Source organism: Pezoporus flaviventris, unplaced genomic scaffold (genome assembly GCF_033815535.1).
Source record: "Pezoporus flaviventris isolate CSIRO_AGI_PZ_B2104156 unplaced genomic scaffold, CSIRO_AGI_Pfla_v1 ptg000031l, whole genome shotgun sequence".
Classification (NCBI taxonomy): Eukaryota; Metazoa; Chordata; class Aves; order Psittaciformes; family Psittacidae; genus Pezoporus; species Pezoporus flaviventris.
In genome coordinates this window covers 38,712,446-38,738,826 of record NW_026892579.1, presented here as the reverse complement: position 1 = coordinate 38,738,826, position 26,381 = coordinate 38,712,446, and the positions used below count along the sequence as shown (strand labels likewise).

The 26,381-nt window shown below is 39.5% G+C and overlaps 1 protein-coding gene across 2 annotated transcripts in view; it reads right to left on the bottom strand.

Moving 5' to 3' along the window:
- Window positions 1-26,381, bottom strand: part of RNF144A (ring finger protein 144A) — a 68,965-nt gene that overhangs the window by 24,975 nt on the left and 17,609 nt on the right. For both annotated transcript variants that reach the window (XM_061460761.1, XM_061460762.1), the window contains exon 2: window positions 4,236-4,381. In XM_061460761.1, coding sequence (XP_061316745.1) covers window positions 4,236-4,370 — 135 coding nt within the window. In that variant the 5' untranslated portion in view covers window positions 4,371-4,381. The remainder of the gene's footprint in view (window positions 1-4,235; window positions 4,382-26,381) is intronic.

Sequence of the window (26,381 nt, the reverse complement as noted above, 5' to 3'; positions counted from 1 at the left end):
AAGCCTGCTGTAACTTTAGTACATATAAAACTGGTAACACATCAAGAAAACATCCTGTCCTTTAAGACACATGAGCATTTCATTATAGAATGCAAAGTGGTCAGAATTTCAGGAAGAAATTGGACTAGAATTGCTCTCTCCCTATCTCCTCCCGTCACCCCCCCCCCCCCAAAAAAAAAACAAAGACATAATAACTGGAAAATTAAAATGACTGAAATAACTGAAAAATTTTGGTGCTTTAATTACTGCAAAACAGATTAAACAAAAAGGAAAAGTGATGCTCTGTTTGTTTCACTCTCCTTTTCTTCTGGAGGAGATAAAAGTTTCATAACAAAAGCTTTCTGAAGAAAACACACAACTACTTCTGGTAAGGCAAGCAACTGATAAGTGATTATCTTGAAATGTAGGGTTACTAGCTATGTACTGCATGCTATTTAAGTAGGGAAAAGTGAATTAATAAAAGCAAGACCTTTAAACATTTTGGTCCAAAATTTGTAGCGCAAGTTAAGATTCATCCTATTGCTAACAGGATTCCAGAAGAAAAGAGATACTAGCTTGCCCCTTGACAATACATGGAAAAAACAAACAAAAAGCCAGCAGCAGATAGCTTGCTTCCTTTTCTACTCCCTAGACTTTTGTTCTTCTGGTACCTCAAGTAATCCAACAACGGATACATTCCTAATGGATGAGATATACAAAACTTGAGAACTCACAGCATTGTGTACACATTAACGATCATAACAATAAAAACCATAATGGAGTATTGTACTAATAGCCACAACTGGCAAAGTAATATGATGGGAAATTGTAGCATCTACGCCTTATCAGCAGAGAAGTGATGGTCTGCTCTATTCAATCCATGTGCAGCTCTGCCAGAGAGCAAGAGGAAACTGTGTCCCCATTCTATCTTTCTGAATAGCAATGTTGTGTTACTGGATAAGTGTCAGGAAGAGACAACCCTTCACAAGATCTCTACCACAGCACTAATATGGTTATAAACAGTGAAGACTTGCAGACAAAAATATTGTAGGATTGAGAAAGCTGCACGTTGATCTAAATTCTGCCTACATACCTATAGCACTGCACTTGAAACATCTCTCTGTAATACATATTCTTTCTCAGCTTGCTTAGGCAGAAGGGCTAGAACTAGGAGCGAGAGCTGCAGCAAAAATGGATCCACTTGTAATGGATGTATCCCTTTTTCTTATTTGCTCACGTCACTGCAGAAGACATTAGCTACCTCAGATCACTTACATAAAAGCATGAAGCTGGGACAAAATTGTATATTGGTCAATCAAGAACAAAATATTTCTCCAATTATATTTCCACTTATCCTAGTATAAGGTACTGGACCTACTGTACACAGACTCCATTCAAATCTTGAGTGAAGAGTATGGATTTTTTTCATGTCGCTTTTTAGTAACTTTTCATTTGGCTGTTTACAAAACACAGTGTTGTGGTTTAAAACCAGGCAGAGGGCTCGTTCACTCACTCCCCCCCTTCTTTCCCTCCCCCTACTCCTGGAGGGATGGAGAGGAGAATCAAAAAAATGCAACTCCCACAGGTTGAGATAAGAACAGTTTTAGTACCTAAGGTATAACACAGATCACTACTGGGAAGAGAATACATTACCTCACCACCAGCAGACTGATAACTTGCCCCCCCCAGCCCAGCCCAACCAAGCACCGACCCATACCTCCTCCAACCCTGCAGTGCACCAGCCCTTCCAGGTAACTCCCAGTACATCCTGGGCATGACGTGCTGTGGTATGGAATACCTCTTTGGCTAGCTTGGGTCAGGTGTCCTGTCTCCGCTTTCTCCCAGCTTCCCCTCCTCCCTGGCAGAGCATGAGGCTCACAAAATCCTTGGCCAAACCAAAACATCATTGTTATCAGCTCTGTTCCCAGGCCAAAAGTCAAAACACTGTACTGCACCAGCTACCAAGGAGAAAAATGACTGCTATTGCTGAACCCAGGACACATAGTTCATATTGAGGATTGCAATGGTGATACCCAGAAACAGCAAGTTTCTGAAAATCATGACTGAAGGAACATCAATGCATAGTTGCCACACTCAACCACTGCCTGATTCTTTACGGAAGTATTTTCTTACACAATTTAATAACAAGAAGGCTGTCTACAAGGTAGAAATGGAGGCCATGGGTTTCAGTCATGCTGAATTCCTGGGCTGTAAAAGGTTTATAGCTATTGTCGCTTGCAGTTATCGGGACCGATTCTTATTTCTTTTCCCCCCACCATCAATGAAAGCAAGAATAATACTATTTCTTTTCATTCACAGGAAAAATTTAGGGTAAATAATTTTTTCAGGACACTCAGATGTCACTGTAGTGAAAAGCTCATACAAATGGTAGACAAGAGTCAGACAAGGGGGCCTATGAGGATGCTGGGGAGGGACTTTTCATTAGGGACTGTTGTGACAGAACAAGGGGTAACTGGTTAAAACTTAAACAGTTGAAGTTTAGATTGGATATAAGGAAGAAACTCTCTACTGTGAGGGTGGTGAGGCACTGGAATGGGTTGCCCAGGGAAGCTGTGAATGCGCCGTCCCTGGCGGTGTTCAAGGCCAGGTTGGACAGAGCCTTGGGTGACCTGGTTTAGTGTGAGGTGTCCCTGCCCATGGCAAGGGGGGCTGGAACTTGATGATCTTAAGGTCCTTTCCAACCCTTTCTATGATCCTATGATTCTAAGGTACGCCAATTTACTTAAACAGGTCAAAGCTGAATGAACCATTCATGACAATTAAATACAAGTGGTAAAAATGGACTGATGATTCCACCTGAATAGAATTCAACACAAACAATATCACCACAGTAAATTTACTTATGCCACATCCGAAGAACATGTTATTGGCAAATAATATCTATAACAGGCCATATCTTTCAAAACAACGGTAGGAGTCAGTAACCCTATTCTAAGAAGAAAAAAAATGGAAGATCAGTGATGGCAGCAAACATAAGGAGGAACAAATAGAGAAGACGTATCTGGTAACCCAGCTTTTCTGCTGCCACTTAAACGTTCCTGAAAAATGAAATTAAAATTTTCCCTGCATCCAGGCAACAGGGAGAGACACAAGAAAAGCTCAGCTGTAAATAATCAAACAGTACACAACAGTTTTCATGAAGCCTATTATTCTGTTTTCCATGAAGCCTATTATTTTATAGGCTTTTGCATGCTTGAGCAAACACTCCTTTCAAAGTGCATAGTGAAGCGATATGTATTTTTTAATTGGACGGGCACAGTGTTTGCAACAGACTGTTTACCTGCCTGTGTGCTCACTTTCTCTTTTCCCAAAGAACATCAATTTTAAAGTTGGTTGTGACAACTTGGAGTTTTTAGAATATTACATGTATTAGAAGCTGAGCTGTTTTCATTGTTTTTTTGCTGTTTTGTAACGCCCCCCATGTCTTCTCAATAATCATAAAAAAATAATCTATTATTTAAAACATTTCACAAAGCTGGTGAAAGGGCTGGAAGTCATGTCCTGTGAGGAGTGGCTATAGACCTTGGGTTTGTCAGGTTTGGAGCAAAGCAGACTGAGGGGTGACCCCTTTGGTCTACACAGCTTCCTGAAGAGGGGATGTGGAGAGGGAGATGCTGATCTGTCTCCCTGGTATTCAGAAACAGAATACATGGGAATGGTTCAAAGCTGCTGCAAGGGAGGTTTACACTGGACATTAGGAAGCATTTTCTTTACAGACAGGGTGGTCAAGCACTGGAACAGGCTTCCTAGAGAGGAGGTCTATGCCCCACGCCTGTCACTCTTTTAGAGGCATTCGGACAATGCCCTTAACAACATGCTTTAACTTCTGGTCAGCCCTGAGGTGGCCAGGCAATTGGACCAGATGAATGTTTTGGGTCCCCTCCCACTGAAAGGATTCTATTCTAGTCTAGTTTAAAGGGAGAAAACCCCAAAACAAACTAAATCCAAGCCACTGATAAATAAAAACAGAAAGTGTGAATAACCTTGCTGAGGAGGTAACTGTAGACAGCAGTTTACTGAAGCACTGAATAACAATTTTTTCTTTTTTAAACAGGAAAACTGAAGAAGTTTACTTGCTAGCATTTGTGCCAAGTATGCAGCAACAGTATTTCCACTGCAGCATCAGTACTTCAGGGTGAAACCCACTCGACAGAAATGCACATGATTTCTGCAGTTAAAATCGTGCATTTTTTTTATGCCAAATAAAGAAAACAAAACCAAACAAACAAACTCACCAGGGTACAGAAGATGCATTGGCACTGTGCTATTGTTGTCATCTGCTCCACAGGATATTCACCAAGGCAGAGTTTGCAGGACACTAATGGGTCAAGTACCAAGTCCCAGGTAGGCCTGTACCTTGCTGCAGTCATTGCAGAAGAGTCTGAAAAGCAGCACAGAAGTAAAGATACTCAATCATTTCCTTATATTGATACAGTCCATTTCTGCCACTGGAAATCTCATTATCAGCTGCTGCCTTTTGGGGGGAAAAAAATATGAACAGCAGCGGGCAAGTGTCAGCACTTGCAGTAGGCTATATATCCCCTCTCTGGTAGAATATGCACATCGAAAGCAAAAATGGGAAAAAAGCCCAGATAATACACTGACAAGACATGATAGCAAGCAGGGTATAACCTCGGGTCACAGACTTTTGTCCGAGATAATACATGCGAAAAACTCATTCCCAATTTGTCATTTTTACTAGTACTTACATTATAACCAATAGCATTGATGACCCATCACTTAAAATGCATTCTTTAGCTCCCATAACTCTAGCTACCCAGGCAACACTCACAAGGTGTTTCACAAACCAAGCATCTATTATGCCCCTTTCCCAGCCTGATGATATTGCAACTCACAGAGCCAGATATTTTTGTTTCCAAGAGCATGACAGATTGATCAGTTTGCCAAGTTAATTTTAGAAACAATGAACATTCTGAGTACACTCAGAGTCTTACCCTGCATTTTTCCTCCAGCCTTGCAATATGCCAAAAGCACAACTTTGTTGTAGTAACAATCAACTGGGGCAAATATGAACACAAAGTGAGCTATAAAAAAGAAGCTTTAATGCCTATATATCACTCTCAAGACAGCAACAGGATAGGACCATGCAAAGCATCTTTATCCTAGGCTTTAGGACCCAGATAGAGAGTTGTCAACTGACTAACCAGAAAGAAAATAATCTCACACATAACAAACGTATTCCCACAAAAAGGAAAGCTAATTTACAAGTTACACAATGGGGAGGGGTGGGGAGGGAGCTAAACAAAACAAGAAACCAAATGCTCCCACAAATAGTTTAAGTAGCTTATATTATCTTAACACCATATTTACTAGTATTGTTTTGTCATTGTGACACTGACTTTCCAAGTGTGGAAAAATTCACATCCTGAGGTTACTGGGTGGCCCACAAAATTCTCACCTCCCTAATTCTCAAAATCAGCTGGCTCCTTACCTTACCCACACCAGCAGTTCCACCACTGCCATCATGATCCCAGGTTTTTCAGTAGGTAGGTTGTTTTTTTTTTTCTTCTTTTTCTTTATTTCCCCTTTCATTAGCACCTGCAGGAATTGCTTATATCTAAGTCATATTACCCCATCTTGTAATGAGATGAACTCCAGAACTCCAATAAATTGATGTTTATTAGACTAGGTCTAGGCATATGTTTAAGAAAAATGTGCTCCCCCCCCCGCCCCGAGAAATCACATGCACAGTTCAAGGCATGTTTGTGAAGTCTAAGACTTTGATAATCTATTAATCATGGACATGATTCCAGCAACATCTCCAAATTTTCCAAAACAAAGTGAAGATTTTACATTAACCATCCATTCAGTCTAATTCATTCGGAAGATGCCCTTTATAAGACACCTAAAGGACATCAAAAGAGCAGAGCCTAGTCATACTTATTTCTAGTGCAGCCATCAGGGAGGAGAGGGGGAGGTTAGAAAGATTAAACATCCCATTTTCAGGGATGCACTGGATCACTTCCCCTGAAAGCCCACCCACAAACTCCAAACTGTTTCAAAAGGGAAAGATGAAATCGTCCTGCAGAACAGTTCACGAATAATGGCTTCACATCACAAAACAGGACGTATGCTGGGCAGTCTTTTCTGAGACATGAGAGTCTGACATGAATGAAACCCCAAGATTTTTAAGGCTATAAGACTGCTGCTTTACTGTCTATTGCCACTATTTTTCATTTAACAAAAATATCAGCAAAACCAGTTTTCTAGGTTTATCTGACTATTTAGAGGTAGACTCATGAAGTATTTAAGACGCAGCAATCAAACACACCTAAACTGTTTAGTTTGAGGGTCCTTTGCTTGCTCTGCCCAGTTTATTGTACATCTGTTGCTTATGGCAGCAAACATGAAACTAGAAGATAAACAATGAAGAGGGATAATTTAAGGATGCACTAGCATACATCAGGCAGACCAAAATCCTAGTGGATTTTATGGTGAAGATGTGAATAAAGGGAAAAATAACCCCTATGATCCAAGGCTTACACTTGTTCCCTAGGACTTTCAACAGAGGCTTACTGGTACCACATGGCAATTCCTCTTTTGCAGTACAACTGCAACGCAAGAACATCTCATTTAGAAATATTTCCCCTCTTTTTCTTCTGCAAAACAAAAGTGAATCAAAGTGAAATTTCTTTCAAGATGGCATCCAGTAGGCAGGCAGAAATTGGCTTCCCCATACAGTTGGCATGTAATCCATGAGGAACTCAGCCATGGTTTTAACAAAGTAAAACCTAAATGCAGCCTCAAATGGCAGCAGAGCCATGCCTGCTCAGCCCTCCCTGCCAAACTCCTTAGAGATCTTACATTCACAATGGGGCAGGAGTGTGAAGTATCTATTGTAACTAGAGGCATTAAAGCAAAGATCAAGAAATTTGCCACCTAGACTTGGAAAATACATAAAGTTACCACATCCCAGTGAAGAATCTCTACTGGATATCCCTATGAAGGGACAGAGAATAGAGCTTTCCAAAGAACAAACTAGATCTTGCTTCACGACCACCTGGTACACTACTGCAACTAAATATAAGCTGTTGTGCTTACAGCATGATGCTTAAGAAAGCTTTTTTTTAAAACTAAACCAAAACTAAACAACAAACAAAAGAGCAGAGGAAAAAAACCCACCTCTGTCAAAACCAGATTAAGACTCCTACTGTTCCATAGCGGTGGTCTCTTACGGCTTCAGATTGTAATCTCACACTTTCCAGATATGTGCAATAATTTAGTGATAATGAAAAGTAACAGCAAGAAGAGGCAATTGAAAGGAGCTCTAGAAGAACAAAGTATTGAAAAATATGTACTGGTGTGCCCTCGTGCTGAAGATCACCAGTTATTGCACAAGTCAGTAGGAAATATTGCCTTGTGGTTTGGCTATCTGCCAGGAGGACCCAAGAAATGCAGCTAGTAAGGACATAGAACTACAGTCCAATCCACCTACTGAACAGGTCTTAACCCAATAAATATTTAGTTCATTAAAGATTTAATGTTGATTACCACACTCAAGACAAACATCAATACTTCACAGGCCCTTATAACAGATGCATCAAATCAGAAAACCAGAAAAGAAGCTGGTTGACAGTTCAGACTCCAAACTCTACTGCAGTCAAGGTTAGTCTCAATTACATATTTTTGAAGACTGTGGTTTATATCTGGTAATACTGAATTTGTAAAAAATATAGCACATTATTTTCTAGGGCAGCATCCCAAAATGAGCTGGGAGTATGAAGCATAGAAAATTGCTTTAGTAATAGTTTTTTTTCAGAGCAGGCTTTTCATAAATTATCAACAACTGACTAATGACTACTTAATTCTGCAACCATGTGCACGTTCACACAAAAAAAGAACCACTGCATAAATACAGAGAAGTGACTGAAGTTTTGCTGCTGTACCAACACTTTAATATATTTTAAACATTACTGTTGTGTGTTCAGGAAGATGGGTATGGAAAGGAAAGGGAACTTTCTTTATTTCTGCACAATAATTCATTAAGTGAATACAAACTGGATTTCTGAACAGTAATCCTTTACGAGTTGGTCCACCTACACAGGTTGCATTTTCAAGCGAAAACAAATGGCAGACTTGATCTCTGCTAAGTCAAAAATAGAACAATTCTTTCTTTCCAGGCTTCAAGAAGTTGCAGAAAACAGTGAAACAAATACTGGGGAAACTGTAAAAACTCTGAAAACAGGAAATAATGCAACTTTCTTCTATGTAAGTCATTTAAGAAATCATAGAACAGCACTATTTTTCTTATTGCACTGTAGTCAAATATTTCATGGCACTGCACAGTCAAGCTACAGTTACACTATCAGCACTTCACAGATACATGAGGAGCTATGTCAGAATAAAGTGACTAGAAAATATGGCTGAATAAAAGTCATACACAGCATGCTGGCTCTTTTTCATCCAGCAAGACTTAAAATAGAGCTTTCAACAGAATCTAAATTTCACCTTTAGATCAGGGATGAGTTTAATTTCTAAATTAAGGGCTTCACAGTCCCTCTCGCAGCAGACAGCAAGTGAATCAGGTACACTTAAGTCATCTGCCTTACAGAGTTATCTTAATCTGAATTTACTTATATGATGGAAAACAGATCTTTTAGAAGTCAGAGATTTAAATAGGATTTAAAATTGATTCTCATCCCTGTTATGCCTCTTCATCTAAATACCTTCAGTTAAAACAATCCAGGCTACTAGATGATATCAAACACATCTGCTATACCACAGTTTTAGTTTTGTATAATATATTTATACATATAAATAAGTGCATGTGTGTATATAACGTAATCCAGGCTACACTTCTCCCTACATGAAGTTAAACACATCTGTCACAATATAATTTTATATATTTAACATATAAAGTATGTTTGCATTTATACATTTTTATAAATATATCAAAATGTAAATCTATAAAAGTTTTTCCAGATTTTTTACTTATGTAGAGAAAAATGCACATTTCTGAGGTGGAGTCGCCTGCAGAAAGGCCACTATACTACGTGCTGGAACTGGCAGTGCCTGCCACATATATTAAGTGAATATTTTTACTCTGGCCTCAACAATATGAGCCTTGCTATGTAGCCACAGCTGTAGCTCACTGCATGCTATTCAACAACTATCTCCAAGACCCCCAAGTCAGCAGGGACTAGTTTACATGATCAGGGCTGGTGGCTGAGGGTGCTCAGCAACAGTCCTGCAGTTTTGGATTATTTGCTAATCCTCTGTCAGTTTGAATCTGAATGCCATTTTTCTGTTCCTGTGTTCTTCCAAGAATCCTTAGAAAGTTTATATGGGTAGGGAAACATCAAAGAAGCCTGCATGAGATAATTGACCAGTTAGCAACTATATTTTGTTGATATTATCAGTTTTTATTACACTGCATTACAACTGTACCACAGACTGATAAGGTCATTTAAAGTACCTCTACAAAAGAAATTAATGAATTAATTCACCCACTAGGTAGATTTTACAGTTAAAGAAGTTGGCAGGCTTAGTATCTCTTACTTATCAATCCCAGCTAAGTACTAGCATCTGTCACTGAAGTAACTGTTTCCAAGTCTTCATCCTCACAGAACTGCTTGGGAGGTTAAGCAGACTAACCCTCTCTGCTAGATATAAGGCAAACTAACACACATTAAGATTGGATTTGCATAAATGTTTAGGTATTTAGGTGTTTAGAGATGACTAACTTACAGATAAAGGCCTGCCTGCCTTTGGCTCTCAAATCCTGCCAAATGCCTAACCAACTCTTAAGGATCATTCAGTAAATCTGATGCACAACCAACTGCATGAGCCCAGCAGATGTCATCCTTTAAATTCCAGACAACCGCAACCAGTAAAGCCATGTTCTGTCTTCCAGCAGTATAACAGGCTGCTGTTCTCAGCATAACTCTTTTCAACACATAGGAAACTTCAGCTTATACAGAAATCTGCAGAAAGTCACGTTAACACACAGCCTGTCATGAACTCTTCGGACCTGGACTTTAAGTCCTTACAGTGGCTAACCATCAACCCCAAACTCGCTATCTCTGTTCTTATTTTAAAACTATTCTGGGGCCCAATCCCAGAAGAGATAAAAGACAGTGTAAAAGTGTAGGGCACTGTCAGCAACTTCCATCTCCTGGCCAATACAGCATGAAGGAAACAGGCTCTTTCTTGAGTTGAAACAGTTATTCCAGGGACTTCAGTTCACCCCATGAATAGCCACTATGTTTCTTTGCTTTATCTTCCTGACTAATAAAAAGCCACGGTATTTTAAAAATATACATATCTAATATATATATGCACATGTATGTATAATATAAAAACATGTCTAGAGATTACGTTCCAAGGCCAAAAAAAAACCCTGAAAATTTACACAGCTTAGTTTGATTACAGGACAGACCACAAAAGATTTTAATTAGAAAGGTAATGGACAGCTTCTAGATCTATGGACGTATATGACAATACTGCTTATCAAATACACAGGAGGAACAGATACTACTGAGACAAAGAAGACAATTTTTAAAGCTCCAACAAATAATACTAAAAATAGACATGCCACAGGCTCATCTTCTTTCCACGCAGCAGTACCTCAGACGGCAAGATCCTTTCATGTATTCCCAAAAATACTGGCCAGACAATGAGAGCCAAAGACTTTTCTGACCTTGCATCTTCCCTGTGTTTGTCACCAGCTCTGGTGCCACTGTGGCTTCCTGAAGCACTGCCAAACAGCAGCAACCTGAAATAAACTGGGTGTGACTGTTATTCAGACCCCACAGGCATGGGTGAAAACATTTCAAAGGAAAATAAAATCACTTACTTTACTCCATATGACAGAAACTGCAGTCAGGCAGAAGTGAAAGAACTGGAAGATTCAGAGGTATGGAGATAGAAAAAGAAAAAAAAAAACAAACAAAAAAAGAAAAACAACACAAAACCACTGTAATTTAACAAAAAAAGGGGATCAGAAGACAGAAAGTAGAGAACATAGGAAAGATAGGGGAGAAGTGAGGAAAAAATAGGGGAAAATATCTTCATGGCTCTCCTCAGAAGTATATTTTTGTGCAGAATACAATAACTCAAGTGGAATTCCAATGCATTATGCCCCAAACATTTAATATCCTCAAAAGATCACATGAACAAAAGGACAGAGATGTGGTAATATTAATGAACATTGCTTGTAATTCACATGTCTAAAAATGATTGCTATCCAAAAGATTATAAGAGTCCTGGAACAGCACAGTACCTCAGGCAAGAGAGCTGGGAAGTGCTTGTGCCATCCAGCACTGCAGTCCCAGACCCTCTGCACACCTCTGGGCACACTCAACAGCCAGAGATAAGGCCTCAAGGTAATCTTAAATAGCTAGACCAAGACGATAAGCATTTTAAAAGCATCCTCCTCCATGCTGAGTGGGAAAATTCCATCCGCATTATACTGGGGAAAAGCCTAGACATTGCATCACCTGGATCTGAAACCAGCATGAATGCAACACATTTTGGCATGGGGAGAATGACTGCCCACATCTAATTTGCTTGCTTTAAGAAGCATGAACCTGTTAAAACCTCACTAAAACCTCCCATAAGCTTTAATGCAATGAACCACTGCCTTTGAATACTAGGGACAAGACCAAGATACCATCTATGAATTACTGTGACAACTGCTAAGCCAGTGAAAAAGTGTGGAAGACCACAGATTACATCATTAACAACTGAAATGTTTAAACTAAGTATTTGAGAGACAGAAAAGTCAGCTGCAGAATCTAGGAAATAAGAAAGATTTTCTCCATATTAAGAATAATGCTCTGCGCTCTATTGTTCCTTTTCTCCCCAAGTTTCAACAAACCAGAACCAAGACTACATGATTGAAACAGCAGTGAAACTGAGATCAAGCAGATTAAAACAAACCCTTGGCATCCTGACAAAAGGAAGAAGAGTTCATGGAAAAAGAAAAACCACAAGCCTTCCCTCTCCACCGACAGGTGAATACACCAAAAGCAGTGTATCCTTTCTGGACAGGAGCAGAGATATGAATAACCATTTCAGCATGTGCTGAATAGCAAGGAGACTTTCAGAGTGAAAGAGCAACATCCTGTTGACTGTTATGAAAAGACAGAATCAGCAATGGTCAAAGTCATTTTCTTGGGTGAATGTTTTCAGATTTTGCTTCTACTGCAAGAAAGAAGATGATTACTAAGTTTTCAAATTTACTGAGCATTCTGAACCTTGTAGTCACCACCTTTGTTAACAGAATTCATGCTCAAAACCATAGGTACACCAAAGGCTACACAGATAGCATTCATTGGCCAAAGCAGGCAGCTCAGAACACAGGAAAGTCCTACTCCAAATTAATGTGGCCAAGTGTCCTGGGTTCAGCAGTAGCAGTCATTTTTCTCCTTGGTAGCTGGTGCAGTGCAGTGTTTTGACTTTCGGCTTGGGAACAGAGCTGATAACAATGATGTTTTGGTTTGGCCAAGGGCTCTGTGAGCCTCATGCTCTGCCAAAGAGGAGGGGAAGCTGGGAGGAAGCAGAGACAGGACACCTGACCCAAACTGACCAAAGAAGTATTCCATACCACAGCACGTCATGCCCGGGAGGTAACTGGGAGTAAGCCGGAAGGGCTGGTGCACTGCAGGGTTGGAGGAGGTATGGGTCAGTGCTTGGTCAGGCTGGGGGGGGGGGGGGGGGGGCACGAGTTATCGGTTGGCTGGTGGTGAGATGATGTATTCTCTTCCCTTGTTATTTCCTTTATCATTATTATCATTGGTGGTAGCAGTAGTGATCTGTGTTAAACCTTAGTTACTAAACTGTTCTTATCCCAACCCGTGGAAGTGGCATTCTTTTCAATTCTCCTCTCCGCCCCTCCGGGAGTAGGGGGAGGGAAAGAGGGGGGGGAGTGAGTGAATGAGCCCTCTGCCTGGTTTTAAACCACGACACCAAGAAAATACTTTTGTGTTTTCCATCTACGAGCTCCCGTTATACTTGTGGGCTGGAAGTACCTACTTAGGGTGTGCTGACTATTTCGGCAGTTCTGCTGGCCAGACTAACCACAGTTCTCCTAGTAGCTATAGGTAACCCAGTAGCCACCAGCACTTAAACTACCTTAAACTTTGGGCTGATTTCCACCCATATGTCTTGTCCTTTTGCTGGTCTCAACTCTCCCACAGTGAAAGTAGCCCAGGGTAAAGCTGACACATTCAACATTTGTAAAAGCCCTTAAAGTGAGGTAACATGAAGCCAACCTAAAAGAGACTGGTTTTAACCAAAGCCAGTTGTAACCTGACCACACAACTTGCAGCTGCAACAACCTCGGAAGACTATCTGGCAGTGAGAAGTCACTCATGACGGAATTATGTCCTAGCTTAAGAAGGCCACAGTAATAATAAGGGCACAGACGACGCCAGTGATTAGGGTAACGTCTTATTTTACTATTTTCCAGAAACTTGTAAGCCACCTATTCAAAACCAACTGCTTTGCTATGTCTTTCCTCCCACCCCCTACGTTTTCTTATGTTTTATTTTCTTTTCCCCAACTCTTTCTCCCTCCACCCCTTTCCTTGCTTCCTCCTATTCTTTCCCTCTTCTCTGCTTACAAAGAACTGATGAACTAGTGCACTCTGAACTGTTTCCACAATAGCAATAAATCACTAAGGAGAAGTTTGAAACTTCAACACCCCACAAAGTTCTTCCTTCTCCTGTCTCAGAAAAGTAAGAGCTGTGTTTACACAAAGTCCAAACAACACCAAGTCAGAGCTCTGTGGGTTTCTAACTGGGGGGGGAGGGAAGCTGGGGAGAAAAGCCTCAGAAGCTTAAAGCTAGAAATTAAATTTAATGCTATGCAAAATTGTGTGAATATAAGCAAGTGGCGTTGAGGCCTAGTTCTGACTAAGACACTTAGAGAGACTAGCTGAGCAATTCTTTCTTTTTCACCACTCGAAAGGAAATAAAAGTTGTCTTTTTCCTTGCAACTATGGCAAAATGCATGCTTGATGCTCTGCCCAGTGCTGTACTTCCACTGATCCTTACAAGTCTCAGATGAAGGAACAAAGTACATGGAACTGAAAAAAAAAAACTACCACAAACCCACTTACTGTCACCTGTATGCTGATGATGCAGCTCAGGTTTTAACCACAGCTCACATCCTAGTTATAAGGCAACACATACGCAGGTACCATCCCTTCATGTGCTACACTTGAACTGCAAATCGGGTATGCTGGTAGCTGAAAAACACATTCAGAATGGGGTTAAGTCTGGTTAACTTTACTTATCCACAGATCCCCTTGTTCCTGTAACTCAGTAACCACCACCAAATTCCAGACAGATACTTGTAAGAGACAGCATTTTTCACAACTCAGTGTGAACAGCGAGTTCCTGGTCTCACATCCCAGATCTGCCCCTCAGAAATTAGCATAGAATTCTCCCTTTTTCTGAAGAATTATCTTCCACTAACAATTTTAGGATGGAGAACCACCAACAGAGCATATATAGTCAATAGGAGTGACAAGAAAATACTGCTGAAGTACAAGAGAAAGACTCTTTGTAGAAAGAGTAAAACTTCATAGAAGTGTTTTGTACAGTAATTACAGCCATCTGGAAAATTGCTTTTACTTTTTCCAAAACTAGGCTTAAAACCAGCAACTCTAGCTAGAAGCTGGACAGCTTCTCTGCAGAAGTAGCAGCTCCTATTATACTGTATCACACTGTACATCAGCTATGACCCAGAATCACCCTTCTAAACTTCAAAAGATAGAAAGATATATCGGGTTTAAATTAGATGTCACGGTATACAAACTCATTCTCCATGTTGGTGTGACACATCAGGCTAAGCATAAGAAAGAACTTATGACAGGATTTAGAGTACTTAGTCACCCTATTGCTACCTAAAGAAGCAGATTTTTTTTAAGATAACTGCCTACACTACCTACTCAATGAGAGGAAGGGAAGTGATTCTGAAGGCCTTCAGAGGGAGGTTCTGTGTCTAATACTAGGCACCTCAGCCAAAAAAGCAAACACCCAAACAAAAACCAACAACATTAAAAAAAATCAAAACAAAAAAAACCACCACCACATCTTTCTGGAAGATATCCATCTCCTGACAATGAATCCAGTGGCTTGAGCTGTGCAATGGGCTGACTTATAGATCAGTAAAATGATTTTCCCCACCTCAAACATTGAGAGAACTCTGATATAGCCAGCTCTGTACAACCCACAAACAGGATCCAGGCTCATCAACAGTACTAGCTACTCACCGTTTCTCTTAATAGTAGCACTGAATTTAAAAATGGGTAACAGAATAGATCTGAGAATACGTGCACCTAACACAAAACAGTCAACCCCTCATATCACCTGATGCTTCACATGATAAAAGATACACCTCTCATTTAGGAGATTTTACAACTTCTGGCTTGACAAGCTTGATGACTGTGAATTCAAATCCCCTCATGCAGGCTGTTGAAATACCATTATTTCCCTGCATCCTCCTAAAAGATTTACTTCTTCATCTCTGTCTCCTTCCCTATATAATACTATTGCTCTGCTTTCCTCCTGCCCTCTTCCCATCACACCTTCTGCATCACAATCGAGCACTTCAGTCTCACTTCCACTGCACAGTATCCAAGTGAGGATAGCCCAGGTCAGCCAAGCAGGAGAGCTCAGGGTGTCCTACCAAGAAACTAGCTTGGAACAAATCTTCCTCTTCCCTCTGGGAGAGGAGCAGTTTGACATTTTAAGCACAAGGTTACAAAGTTTAATTTTATTATAATCTAAGTTAATATCCCAGCCATGCTAACTAGCTCAGTGAATGAAGCTTTGCTTGTTTCCAAGTTCCCTTTGCACTTTACCGAATTACAGATTGCAACCACATTTCTTCATGTCCTGATATGATATTCAACTAGCAATGCCTGGGCCCAGACCTGACACTCCCATGGGCTAAGGAACTTACAGATTCCTAATATGCAGTAACACTTTGCTGAGGGACAGATATTTAATTTGGTCTGGGTTCTTCCTCCATTCTTATTCATGGTCTGGTCAAGTCATTTAGCAAAGACCTTGGGAGACTTTCAACAAACACATTTAAGACAAAGCTCTTACGTGAACTGCTAAGATCGCACACACACACACAAAAAAAAAAAGTGATCTAGTGATTAGAACATCACCCAGTTATAAGAAACAACTGATAACCTCTTCTGCTTCAAACTGAGGGCACAACTGAGCAGCTCACACAGCTTAGTCCTGACTCAGACACATCAGCTGGTACCTACCACACCACATAGGCTGGTGGGTGAATGAGCAGTGAATTAGCAGCCTGAGGGCACATTTTCCTTCTCTCTCTGCAGACTGATGATCAGCATTTGCAGTATTTTCAGAGGCATACTGTATTAGCCTCAACACCAATCCCTCACAGTAATATTACTATTGAATAGTAATGTTTCCCGAGTTGTTGTTTGTAATCCCCTCTTCCCACATTTGACCTTCGCAGTATAAACACCCATCTATAACACACATACCTGTTTAGTGCAGAAAGCAGCAGCAGCACTGTAGCATCCCAGCTGCACGTGGCAGAGACCATGCACAACGCCTCTGCAAGAGCAGTCAGAAAGATCAAAACCGCAGGCTGAAGCACTAAGGGCATGTAGAGACGGCAGAAAGCAAAGAAAGGAAAGAGCACAGTTGACCGCAGTGGGAAACACTCCCTTCACGGCTCCCCATGCTACAGTTGTTTAGATAACAAGTACAGATAAGTTACAGACCTTTGATTCTGGGAACACATGCAGAGGAATGCTATTGGGATTTTCTCTGTACTGCTTTGTACACTTGAGCACAGCTCTTAAAAATCAATATGTGCTGAGCCTTGGTTTATTACTTCTAGTTTCCATTTAGATGTCTCCTCTTATTCATTGATTAATTGTAGTAAATTAAGATGCTTTTGCAGCTTGAACTACAGTTTTTCTTTTCTCATTTATAACAAAGCCTTAAAAATAAGCTACTGGCAGTTCTACATTTGTAAATGGCCAATTAACTTGTTTAGTAATTACAGTGTGGAGATGATAAAAAATTTTGGGATTTTAACTTTTACTTTCATGGGAGAGACTTGGTTTTGAGCTACCCAAAGAAAATATATTTTGAAAATTATGAAAGGAAAATACAAACTCATATAGAATAAGTGATAATAATTTAAATAAAACTTTTCTAACATGGTATCAGCATAGTTTATTTCAATTGCAATAAAAATATAAATAAAATTCAAATAAAAAAAGGATTGTTATCTTAGATATCACTGCATTGTTAGAAAAAGTCAAATGAAGGTACTTAGGTCTGTCCCTTATACCTTCTACATACCCACATAATTCATTCTGCTAAAGAGAGAACACCTCAGGTAACAATGATACAATGCAAAAACACCCAGTGTTATCACAGTACTTGACTTTGCTATGGATTTGATACGTAGTAAAACTACTCACAAGATAGTAATAGCCTGCTAACATTTTGCATTGCCTCTTAGCACTCCTAGACTGTATTAAACCCTTCCCCAAATCAACACACTGCAACAGGTACTCGGTTCTGGCGTGTTGGGTATATCCCACATTGACAAGGACAGCTTTGGTCTGTGGCTCTGTACATGCCACCTGCACTCTGCTCAATGTGTAACTCCTATCTGATCTTGAGCATGGGCAGGAAGGACACAGAAACACAGCCCTGGCGGCACACTTCTTGTGGGTCACAGTGCCAGTCTGCTTACTACCAGAGAGCATGCTGGGGTAGAAAACACCTACCTATTCTTCACAGTTTCCCAGCAGAGAAATCTGGCATGCAGCATGAAGTGAGGAAAATTTGCATAGACTTATTGGTGAGGAGGAACACATTTCTAGGCCAGCTTAAGTCTGTGGCCATTATTCTAGGATTTTATAAAGAATTTTAAAACCAAAACAGTTAAAAGAAAAACCTCTTTCACTGAGTCTTGATGGGTTTTAAAGGAAGTTCACATTACCAGAATTAAGACATTCTGCTTCCTAAAGAAAGAAACAAAATAAAGCAGCAACACTTACATTTAAAGCATTAATATACCAGATATATTCCCTAAGCTACTCCATAAAATGAGCTCCTTCCACAAGTCCATGATCAACCCATTACCTAAAAGGTGACTAAAGTTTGTCCCATAAAAACAATACCCAGGAAACGACTAACAGCTCTCTGAAGACATGCTGCTTCTCCCTGCGTAAAACATCTGTGTCAAGCCTCTCTCCTTGGAGATCAGTTATTTCTGAACTTTTCAGGAGCTTGACAGATACTCAGATGGTTGCTCTGCACCATCATAGCCAGTTTATCACGAGGAATCAAACTGCCTTAAAAACTAGGTCAGGTCTCGCTCCGTACTGTAACATATTCAGAACAGGGTCAGTATCACCCTCAGACTACAAACTCCTCATTAGGAAAAGCCTTCACCTTTTTTTATGTTTGTGCAGTGCACACTGCAGTGAACCACAGGTTTCAGAAGTTAATATCAATACAAAGTTATAAAATAATTCAACTAATATTAATAGCTTTGGTACTAAACTCTCTGCTCAGAAAATGGATTGAGTAGCTGAATTTAGTGGGCGACCATTTTCCCTAGACCCATTTGGGTGCCAGAAAGTATGCTGAAATAGCTCCAGGAGTCAGAAATGCTCAAACACTTTCTCCCTCCTTTTGTATGCATCCTGAGAAAGCAGAAGCAGTCACATCAACTATTTAACATTATTTTAGTGTTAAAGCTAAAAAAAGAAAGTGAAAAAGCCTTAGTAAACCAAAATTTTACTGAAAACAGCTATTAAAAAGGATGAATTAAAAAATGGTAGGTAAACATATTCTGCACTTTCCAGATGCCACGGCTGAACATTTCAGATAGTAGGAATCTTTCCAAGTTCAACTTGTGCTTTCCCAGATCAAACAAAACAAACCACAGAAGCCTGCCCTCTTTTCAGCTTCTGGGAAGATCACAGATGTGGTTGTTCATTATGGTCTCAGTCAAGTAACATGGTACACACACATACACACACCACCCACCGCCCACCTAGCTCTTCAGACATAACCCCCTATTTACGGGGAATCCACTGTACTAAGAAATTAACTCTTTTTTTGGTAAGTTCTGCAAATGTTAGTTTTTCCTATTTACTTTAATGGTCACCATACTGTTTTATATTAAGGACACTGTGAAAGAGCAGCCACAGTGGTCTGACATACCAGTTTAAAATAGAGATGTTTGGAGAGGAATTGTTCCGAGGCTCTAAACTAAACAACACGGATTGTAACCCACTGCTTAAAATTAGCTTCTGTGGTTTGTTTCTAGATATTCCTAGTAACAAACTCAATCTGATTGCTCCCTCTTTGTTGACTTTATTGCCCCTAGCAATCTAGGAGGCCAGTAATAGAAATCTCACTTATAATATGGCTATTAATGCTCCTATAGATAGTCTATTACATGAGTAAGCTGTGTCACAGGTCTTAAGTCATTGTCTAGATTTTTTCCATAGGACAATAAGTGCTTGGCTAGGAATTAAGACCTCTACATGCTTTTAGGATGATAATAGTTTGTCACTATTAAAATTAGACAGGAAGAAACCTTCCAAATGAAGGAACTGAACCCTAGCAGTTTCTTAATTCCCATGTCGTATTTAAAGGAAAGAACCCTCCACCACAGAACAGGTGTTTAACCATCAAAGGTATCCCACATTTCTTTTCTGAAATCCTTGGTTAACCTACATTGTTTATTAATGCAGTATCTTGCCCTAGTTAATTGGCAAAGGCAGCCCTTTAGTTTCTTTCCAGCAGGAAACCAATTAAATAGATTCAACAGCAAAGCAGAGCTATTTTAAAAACAAACAAGAAGGAGGAGCACAGTAGCTGACTGCTGTGCTCTTCCCCAAGACAGAATATCCATTTGTTTAAAAATTGGAGACACAAGGGCAGTGAATCTCCTTTATACCAGTCAGCACAAATGGGAGCAAGAGCATTGCAACTGGAACAAAAGTGCTTGGTGCGCTTCAGACCTCATTTAGGTGTGAAAGGACAGAGCTGAGCAGTGTAGGAAGACCTCACAATGCTACAGAAGATGGGAAAGTAAGATTTTTTTTATCTATACCATATTTGTTCTAAATGGAGATTAGGGAGGTTTCTGCACTAACTGTAAGCTAAGGCAATACTACATAAGCTTTAAGCCTCTGGAGTCTAATAGTGGCAGTCACACAGCTACGTTAATGGGGAGTTTGGGAATACAACTGACAAAGCAATTAGGTCAGTAACTACCAACACATTTGTAGTCTATCCATACTTTAGAAAAACACAAAAACTCAAAAGTCCACTAACTAAGGTCTACAGAAAGCAGTGAAAATGAGAAGGACATGCAGACCAGGAAACATCCAAATACAAGGTTTAAAAATACATAAAGCATAAGCTCTCTACATGGGGTTTCTATGTGGTTGTTAGCAAATGAACAAAAGTATCTCACCATTTGTAAAAATGCCTCATAAAGATGACAAAAAAAATCAGTAGGAAAAAAATATTCACAAAGTAATATGAAAGGAACCTGTTACTGCTACAGAAAAATGGCACTAGAGCAATAATTCAGGCAGCTGAGCAGACCTCTTTCACCAGGAGCTGGTCAGCAGTAGAGTCTCTTGCACTCAGGCATAACACTTTCATACTGAGTGACAAACAGGCTTAACTTCTAACCGGATTTTTGAATCACCCCAGTTGGTTGAGGAAGATGCACCAATACCTCCCCACTGACCTGAAATAACCAGGGCTCCTGCAGTGGTCAGAGACTTAGAAGATGAAAAAAGAAAAGTGGTATGTAGTGTATAAGGCAATATAATTATCCTGTGTCACAGTTTGGACTCACTCCTGCCTTCTCTACTAATATATGAAATGAAATGTTTTCTTCTGGGGAGACTGGCTTTACATTTTGGTTAAAGAAAGTGTGGTTGAAAAGTGGGTGTTGTGCTTGGAACAGCAAGCAGTGAGGTTTGAGAGGGCTCCAAGTTCCTGGAGAAGTTCCCTACACATCCTCTTGTGAAAACTGCTTTGCTTGTGCAGCTCAGCTTATGCCTGTGACAGACCAGCCACCAACCTGCCTCCTCCTCCTCCCTGGGCTCTAGCCTTTACAAAAATGGGAAACAGCACCTCAAAATTATGGCAGATATGTTAAGAGAACTACTGATAAGTAAACCTTTCACCGTGGTGGCAAAGGATGAAGCTGACAAGTTCCCTCTTACAGATGCAGAGCTCTTTGGCAGCTTCATTCTCACTGGCAGTTCTTACCCTGCAGCATGATTTCAAGCCAACCTGCAAATTTTATAGGAAAATGAAACTTGATTCAGATAAGAAGCAAGCCAGAACTGAAGAAAAAAGAAGGAAGAGCTGAATTTCTAGCTACTGGGGATGGGAGGAAGACTTCGTAACACTGAGGTGACAGCAAACACAGAAAGAGCTATTTATCCCTTTTGGAATCACTACACTAACAGGAAAACGAAAAACTAATCAGAAATAAAATTCAAGACCCACTCTAATGTCTGAACCTACAAAGGGTCAAGAAAATTTCTCAAATACCACTGTAATGAATTGCTGTAAACCGAATTCAAAAGAAATAGAAAAAGTACAAGTTTTGCTTGTGAAAGCTCAGGAACTGCCTTTGTTAAACAGCAACAAGACCTTTTTGCACAAGATAGATGATTGCTACAAGGACTGGTATGCCGTCGTTGCCTAACTCTTCTCTATGAAGGTCAAAATACACAACAGCAGACAAGTGTCTTGACTTGTGCCTCTTTCCCTACTTCAGACATTGCCAAGACATTCCAGCACATTTAAGTACTGGAATCCAACTGCTTTTCCCTGTTGCTTTGTGCATCTGCAGTCATCAGTGTCCTCTAGTGAGAGCTCACTGAACAGAAGGGGAAGAAAAATAAATTAATAAAATTAAAAAAAAATAAAACAAACAAACAAACAACCCACAAAAAAAACTTTTCCTAAAACATTAAAACAAACAACCCCCCAAAAAAATAAAACTAACTTTACTGACCCTTGCAATTCCCTTTTAACAGGAAAGCAACTTACAGAACCTGGAACAAACTACTGCAAAAAATCAATATCACATATACATAGAATCTGTTCAAAAGGTAGCCATTTGCAGCCAGATTTTAGTTGTACAGACTGCAAAAGAAGGGGAGAAATAACTCCCATTCAGGTTTTGGTGTTTTGAAAAACAAACTCACAACAACAAAACAAATAAAAAGATAAATCCCCCTCCAGTATTTGAAATAAAGCCTCAGAAATGCAACCCACAGTTATTTATTGCAACAGGATGCCAAGTCCCTCTGTAATAACAGAGACATTAAGAACAAAATTTAAAACCTTGAAGACTGAAAAGCCTTTGCTTGGTTAGACCCACTCCATGTTGCTCTGATCAAGCCACGAACCCTACACATATTAACCACCAGGCAAACAAAGGAATGCAGAAGGCTCTAGAATGAACTGGCCTAGTTTACTTTTTAAAATTTTGCTTACACACACACAAAAAAAGGAAAAAAAAAAAGAAAAAACCCAAAACCAAAACAAACAATGTTTCCTAACTTCAAACCTTTCTTTCCTATTGGGGGAAATTTTTTTTGGACTAAAGCAAACAAATAGGTTTAATCTCACATCCTGTTTCATGAGCTATAATCAAAAACAAACTCTGCTTGTGGCTGTCACCACAGAATGAGTTTGTCACCTCTGCAGTGCAGTTCTTGTCACAGGCTGAAAAAAAAAAAAACCACTACTTGACTGATGTAGGCAGTTTTTATTTACATCTTCATTAAATTTAATTTTAGCTAGCCAAGTCTTTCTGTTGGACTGGGCCAAGCTGTGCCTCTGGCTACTGCTACAAGGCATAACATCATCATCATAATGCAACTTATGAATGCATCATCATCATAGATCATCCACACTTGTCACCAAATTACGTTAGGCTGATTTAGTTATAGAGGTCTCAGCTGTCATTAGGGTTACAGACAAGCTATTTACAGAACATTACCTTTGTCTGAAGCAAAGCCAAAATATTTTGATTGCTTCCCTTCACAGTGAAATGAAACATTGTAACTATTTTAATGTTATAAACAATGAAACAGAAATGAACAGCTCCATCAGAAATCCACAAATTCAAGCCCACACTAGATCATTAGAGAAGAATTTTGCCTTTTACTGGCAAACTCTGATTTTGCCCATCTGCTCCCTTCTCTCCCTGCTAATGAGCAGGAGCAAGCTACATCTATGAAAGCATCTCTAAAGATGATGAGACACACAAGCTTTTCTCCAGACGCTTAGAAAAGATCAATGAATTCTGCCACTATGTTCACAATCACACTGACAGAAGTGGCAGGCTCTTGCCTCATAGAAGAGGAAATTCAGAGGGCGAAACTCCTCTGCTTTGTATTAACAGTCTGAACTATGCATGGTATGTTCTTGTTTGTTACACAAATACCTCATGATCATCCGTATGCCACAAATATTTTCCAGTACAGACTTCTGCCAGGATATGCTCCATTTCAGTAATCCTTTAGAGACATTTCAGTGAAATAAGGTTGGTGGGCAGCATAAAGATTCAAAGGAAACAAGTCCTGTTTCAGCTAATTATATGCACAGTATGTCAGAACTGCTCTCACACTGATCATAGAAGTCCATAGTTGTTTCACATTTGCCAAAGCAAATACACTAACTGAGGTTTCTACTTCAAGAAAAGGAAAAAAGAATGACCAGCTGCACATACTTTTCCAAGAGACTGGACACAGGTCCTCAGAGTACCTTATGCACACTTTTCCCCTTGTGCTTAGAAAAATAGATGTTTTCTGCAGAGGTTTCAGGATCTTCAAAAACACCTCAGGAGAAAACTAAACAGGGAGGAGAACAAGCTGCACTGCTGATGGTGGGGAATGGGCACAGAGGTAGATCACTATGCCTGAAGGCCTTGCGACTCTCAGGGAGAGGGATGGAGAGCTAATCTTAGCAAAGGAGGCTAAGGGACATGGAGATCAATAAAAGATATGGTCACTCCCTGAAAGCACAAGATGCAGGGTATTATACATCACACAATGGGAGAGAAATTCTTTAAGCTAAAAAGACATCACTGACCACAATGACAGACATAAATTTGCCATTGTCCATTTACTATATAGAAACTTTCTTCAAGTTCTTAAGAGTCAGAGATGCATTATATGTTTCTATTACAGCTTTCTAAAAGTAGGGGGGACAGAAATACCGATTATTTGCAAGCTGAAAATTTATTAAAAGAATTATATTAGCTACAGTCCAAAGTGTGAGGGACCCCAGAAATACTTTCCATTCCCTAAATGTTAAATCAACTAGTCAAAATTAAAAGAAAGCAATGAAACTGTAAATTTTTTTGAACTTTGCTTTTTAAGCAAGAGATATAGAAAATGTTGGATATTTTGGTACTAAATTTCCTCTCATCCTTTTCTCCCCATTTTGTGTTTCTCCTGGCAAAAAAAATGTAACAAAAAAAAAAATTCACTTAGTGCTAAAAAAGTGAGCGGGAAAAAAAAAACATGAAAAATATTTCAACAAGCTTTACAATTACACAGTACTTCTTTACAGTAAGGCATGTTACTGAAGCTGAGCATACAGCTTCTTACATTAAAATCTCAATGCCAAAATTCAAGCCAATGAGGGCATGATTATGTTTTCTTCACAAGAGGTTTTTCCTTTGATCAGGAAAAGTCAAGCAAAATCATTACACTTTGATAATTAAACCAAGAACACAAGCTCCAGTGGAAAGATGGAAAAAAAAACAAACAAACCAAGAATCTGCCAGTCTGTGCTTCCAATACTATTTCCAGAAGAAGCATGCATGCAAAAGTGGCACTGGTTGGGAAAATGGAAAGCAACCAACGGGAAACTATGAGCTGAAGCAATGAAGAATCTAAAGATGTCATTATTTCTGCACATAGCTATGTATCAGCGTAAGCATAATGCAGCAGTTCCAGCTCTAGTGTTATCTACAGGATGATCTTTTCCAAACCACAAATGGAAAAGCTGATGGGACTTTAATTATTTAAGCAGAAATTTTACTGCCTTCTAGAAAACAAGATAAATATATGCTAATTGTTTTTGATTGACTGGAAATGCAACTATCAACAATTAGCTATAGAGTACATATAGCTATGTAGCCATCTCAAAAAGGAAATCACCTTTTTATTTTCTCCCTTATCTGAAGTATCAATTTACTGCTGTTTAAAATTGCAAATTGTGGGACATTATACTATTAAATCAAGGACCATACATGAAAGCAAAACAGGCCCTGTTATAGAGATATAGAGATACATATTATATAAAGATATAAAGGTACATATTATATATTTATTTTATATAAAGATATAAAAATAAAAGCCTTGTGAACCCATTTTAGGTAGTACTGTAAAACTGTGCTTTGAAGACAGTAACTAAACTACACAAAACCAAACAAGTCTTTCTCTCTGTGCCTTGGATTTCACTAAAAAGTTAACTAGAATGCACATTCTGGGTTTCTTCCTGCATTTAATTGGTAAATGAACCAATCCTTTTCATTCTAGAGCTCCATAATTAAAAGCAAACTCTGACAAATTCCCTCCTCTGCAGTAGCTTGGGCTATGTGGTTTAAATTTTTATGGGGTAACACAACAGCAATTCCAAAGACTATAAAAGCCATTTCTCAGGCACATTCTTTTTTCTCCACAGCTCCTGTTTGCATAAGAGCCCTACAAAAAAGTGGCTGCATTGGAAACTACATCTGTTTGTGCCCAGGCCAAGTGTTGTTAAGACAGTCAAGGCAAACTCCTACCACAACAATCTCTCCTTTGTCAGTCACAGGGATCCCATGAGAAACCACCAACCAGTCTAGGAATTTGGCTCAAGGTAGTGTTAGACAAGCCTGAAAGACAAAAAAATAAGGGTCAGACTTTATTTAGATTGACTGTTTAAAACCGGAACTAACAACTCCATTCTGCCAACGAGCTTTTAAAGTTACATGATGTGACAACTGGTCTTGGTGAAGACAGCCAAAATTTGGCTCTTAACCCCTTCTACTCTCTGCATTTACTGGCTCAGTTTGAATTTATCATCTTAGGAAAATTAATCCCATTACACAAGAGGGTTGTGGTTTGTTTTTTTTTTTGGGGGGGGGGGGTTTTGCTTGTTTTGAGGTTTTTGTTGTTTTTGGTTGGTTGGTTTGTGGGGTTTGGTGTTTTGTTTTGTTTTTTTGAATTATTATCTTTTAATGCAATGGATTTCCAAGCCTGAAAAAAAAAGATAAAATTAGAAGGGCCAAAGCCCAACTAGAAATTTGTCTGGCTACTGCCATAGCAGACAATAAAAAAAAGTGTTTCT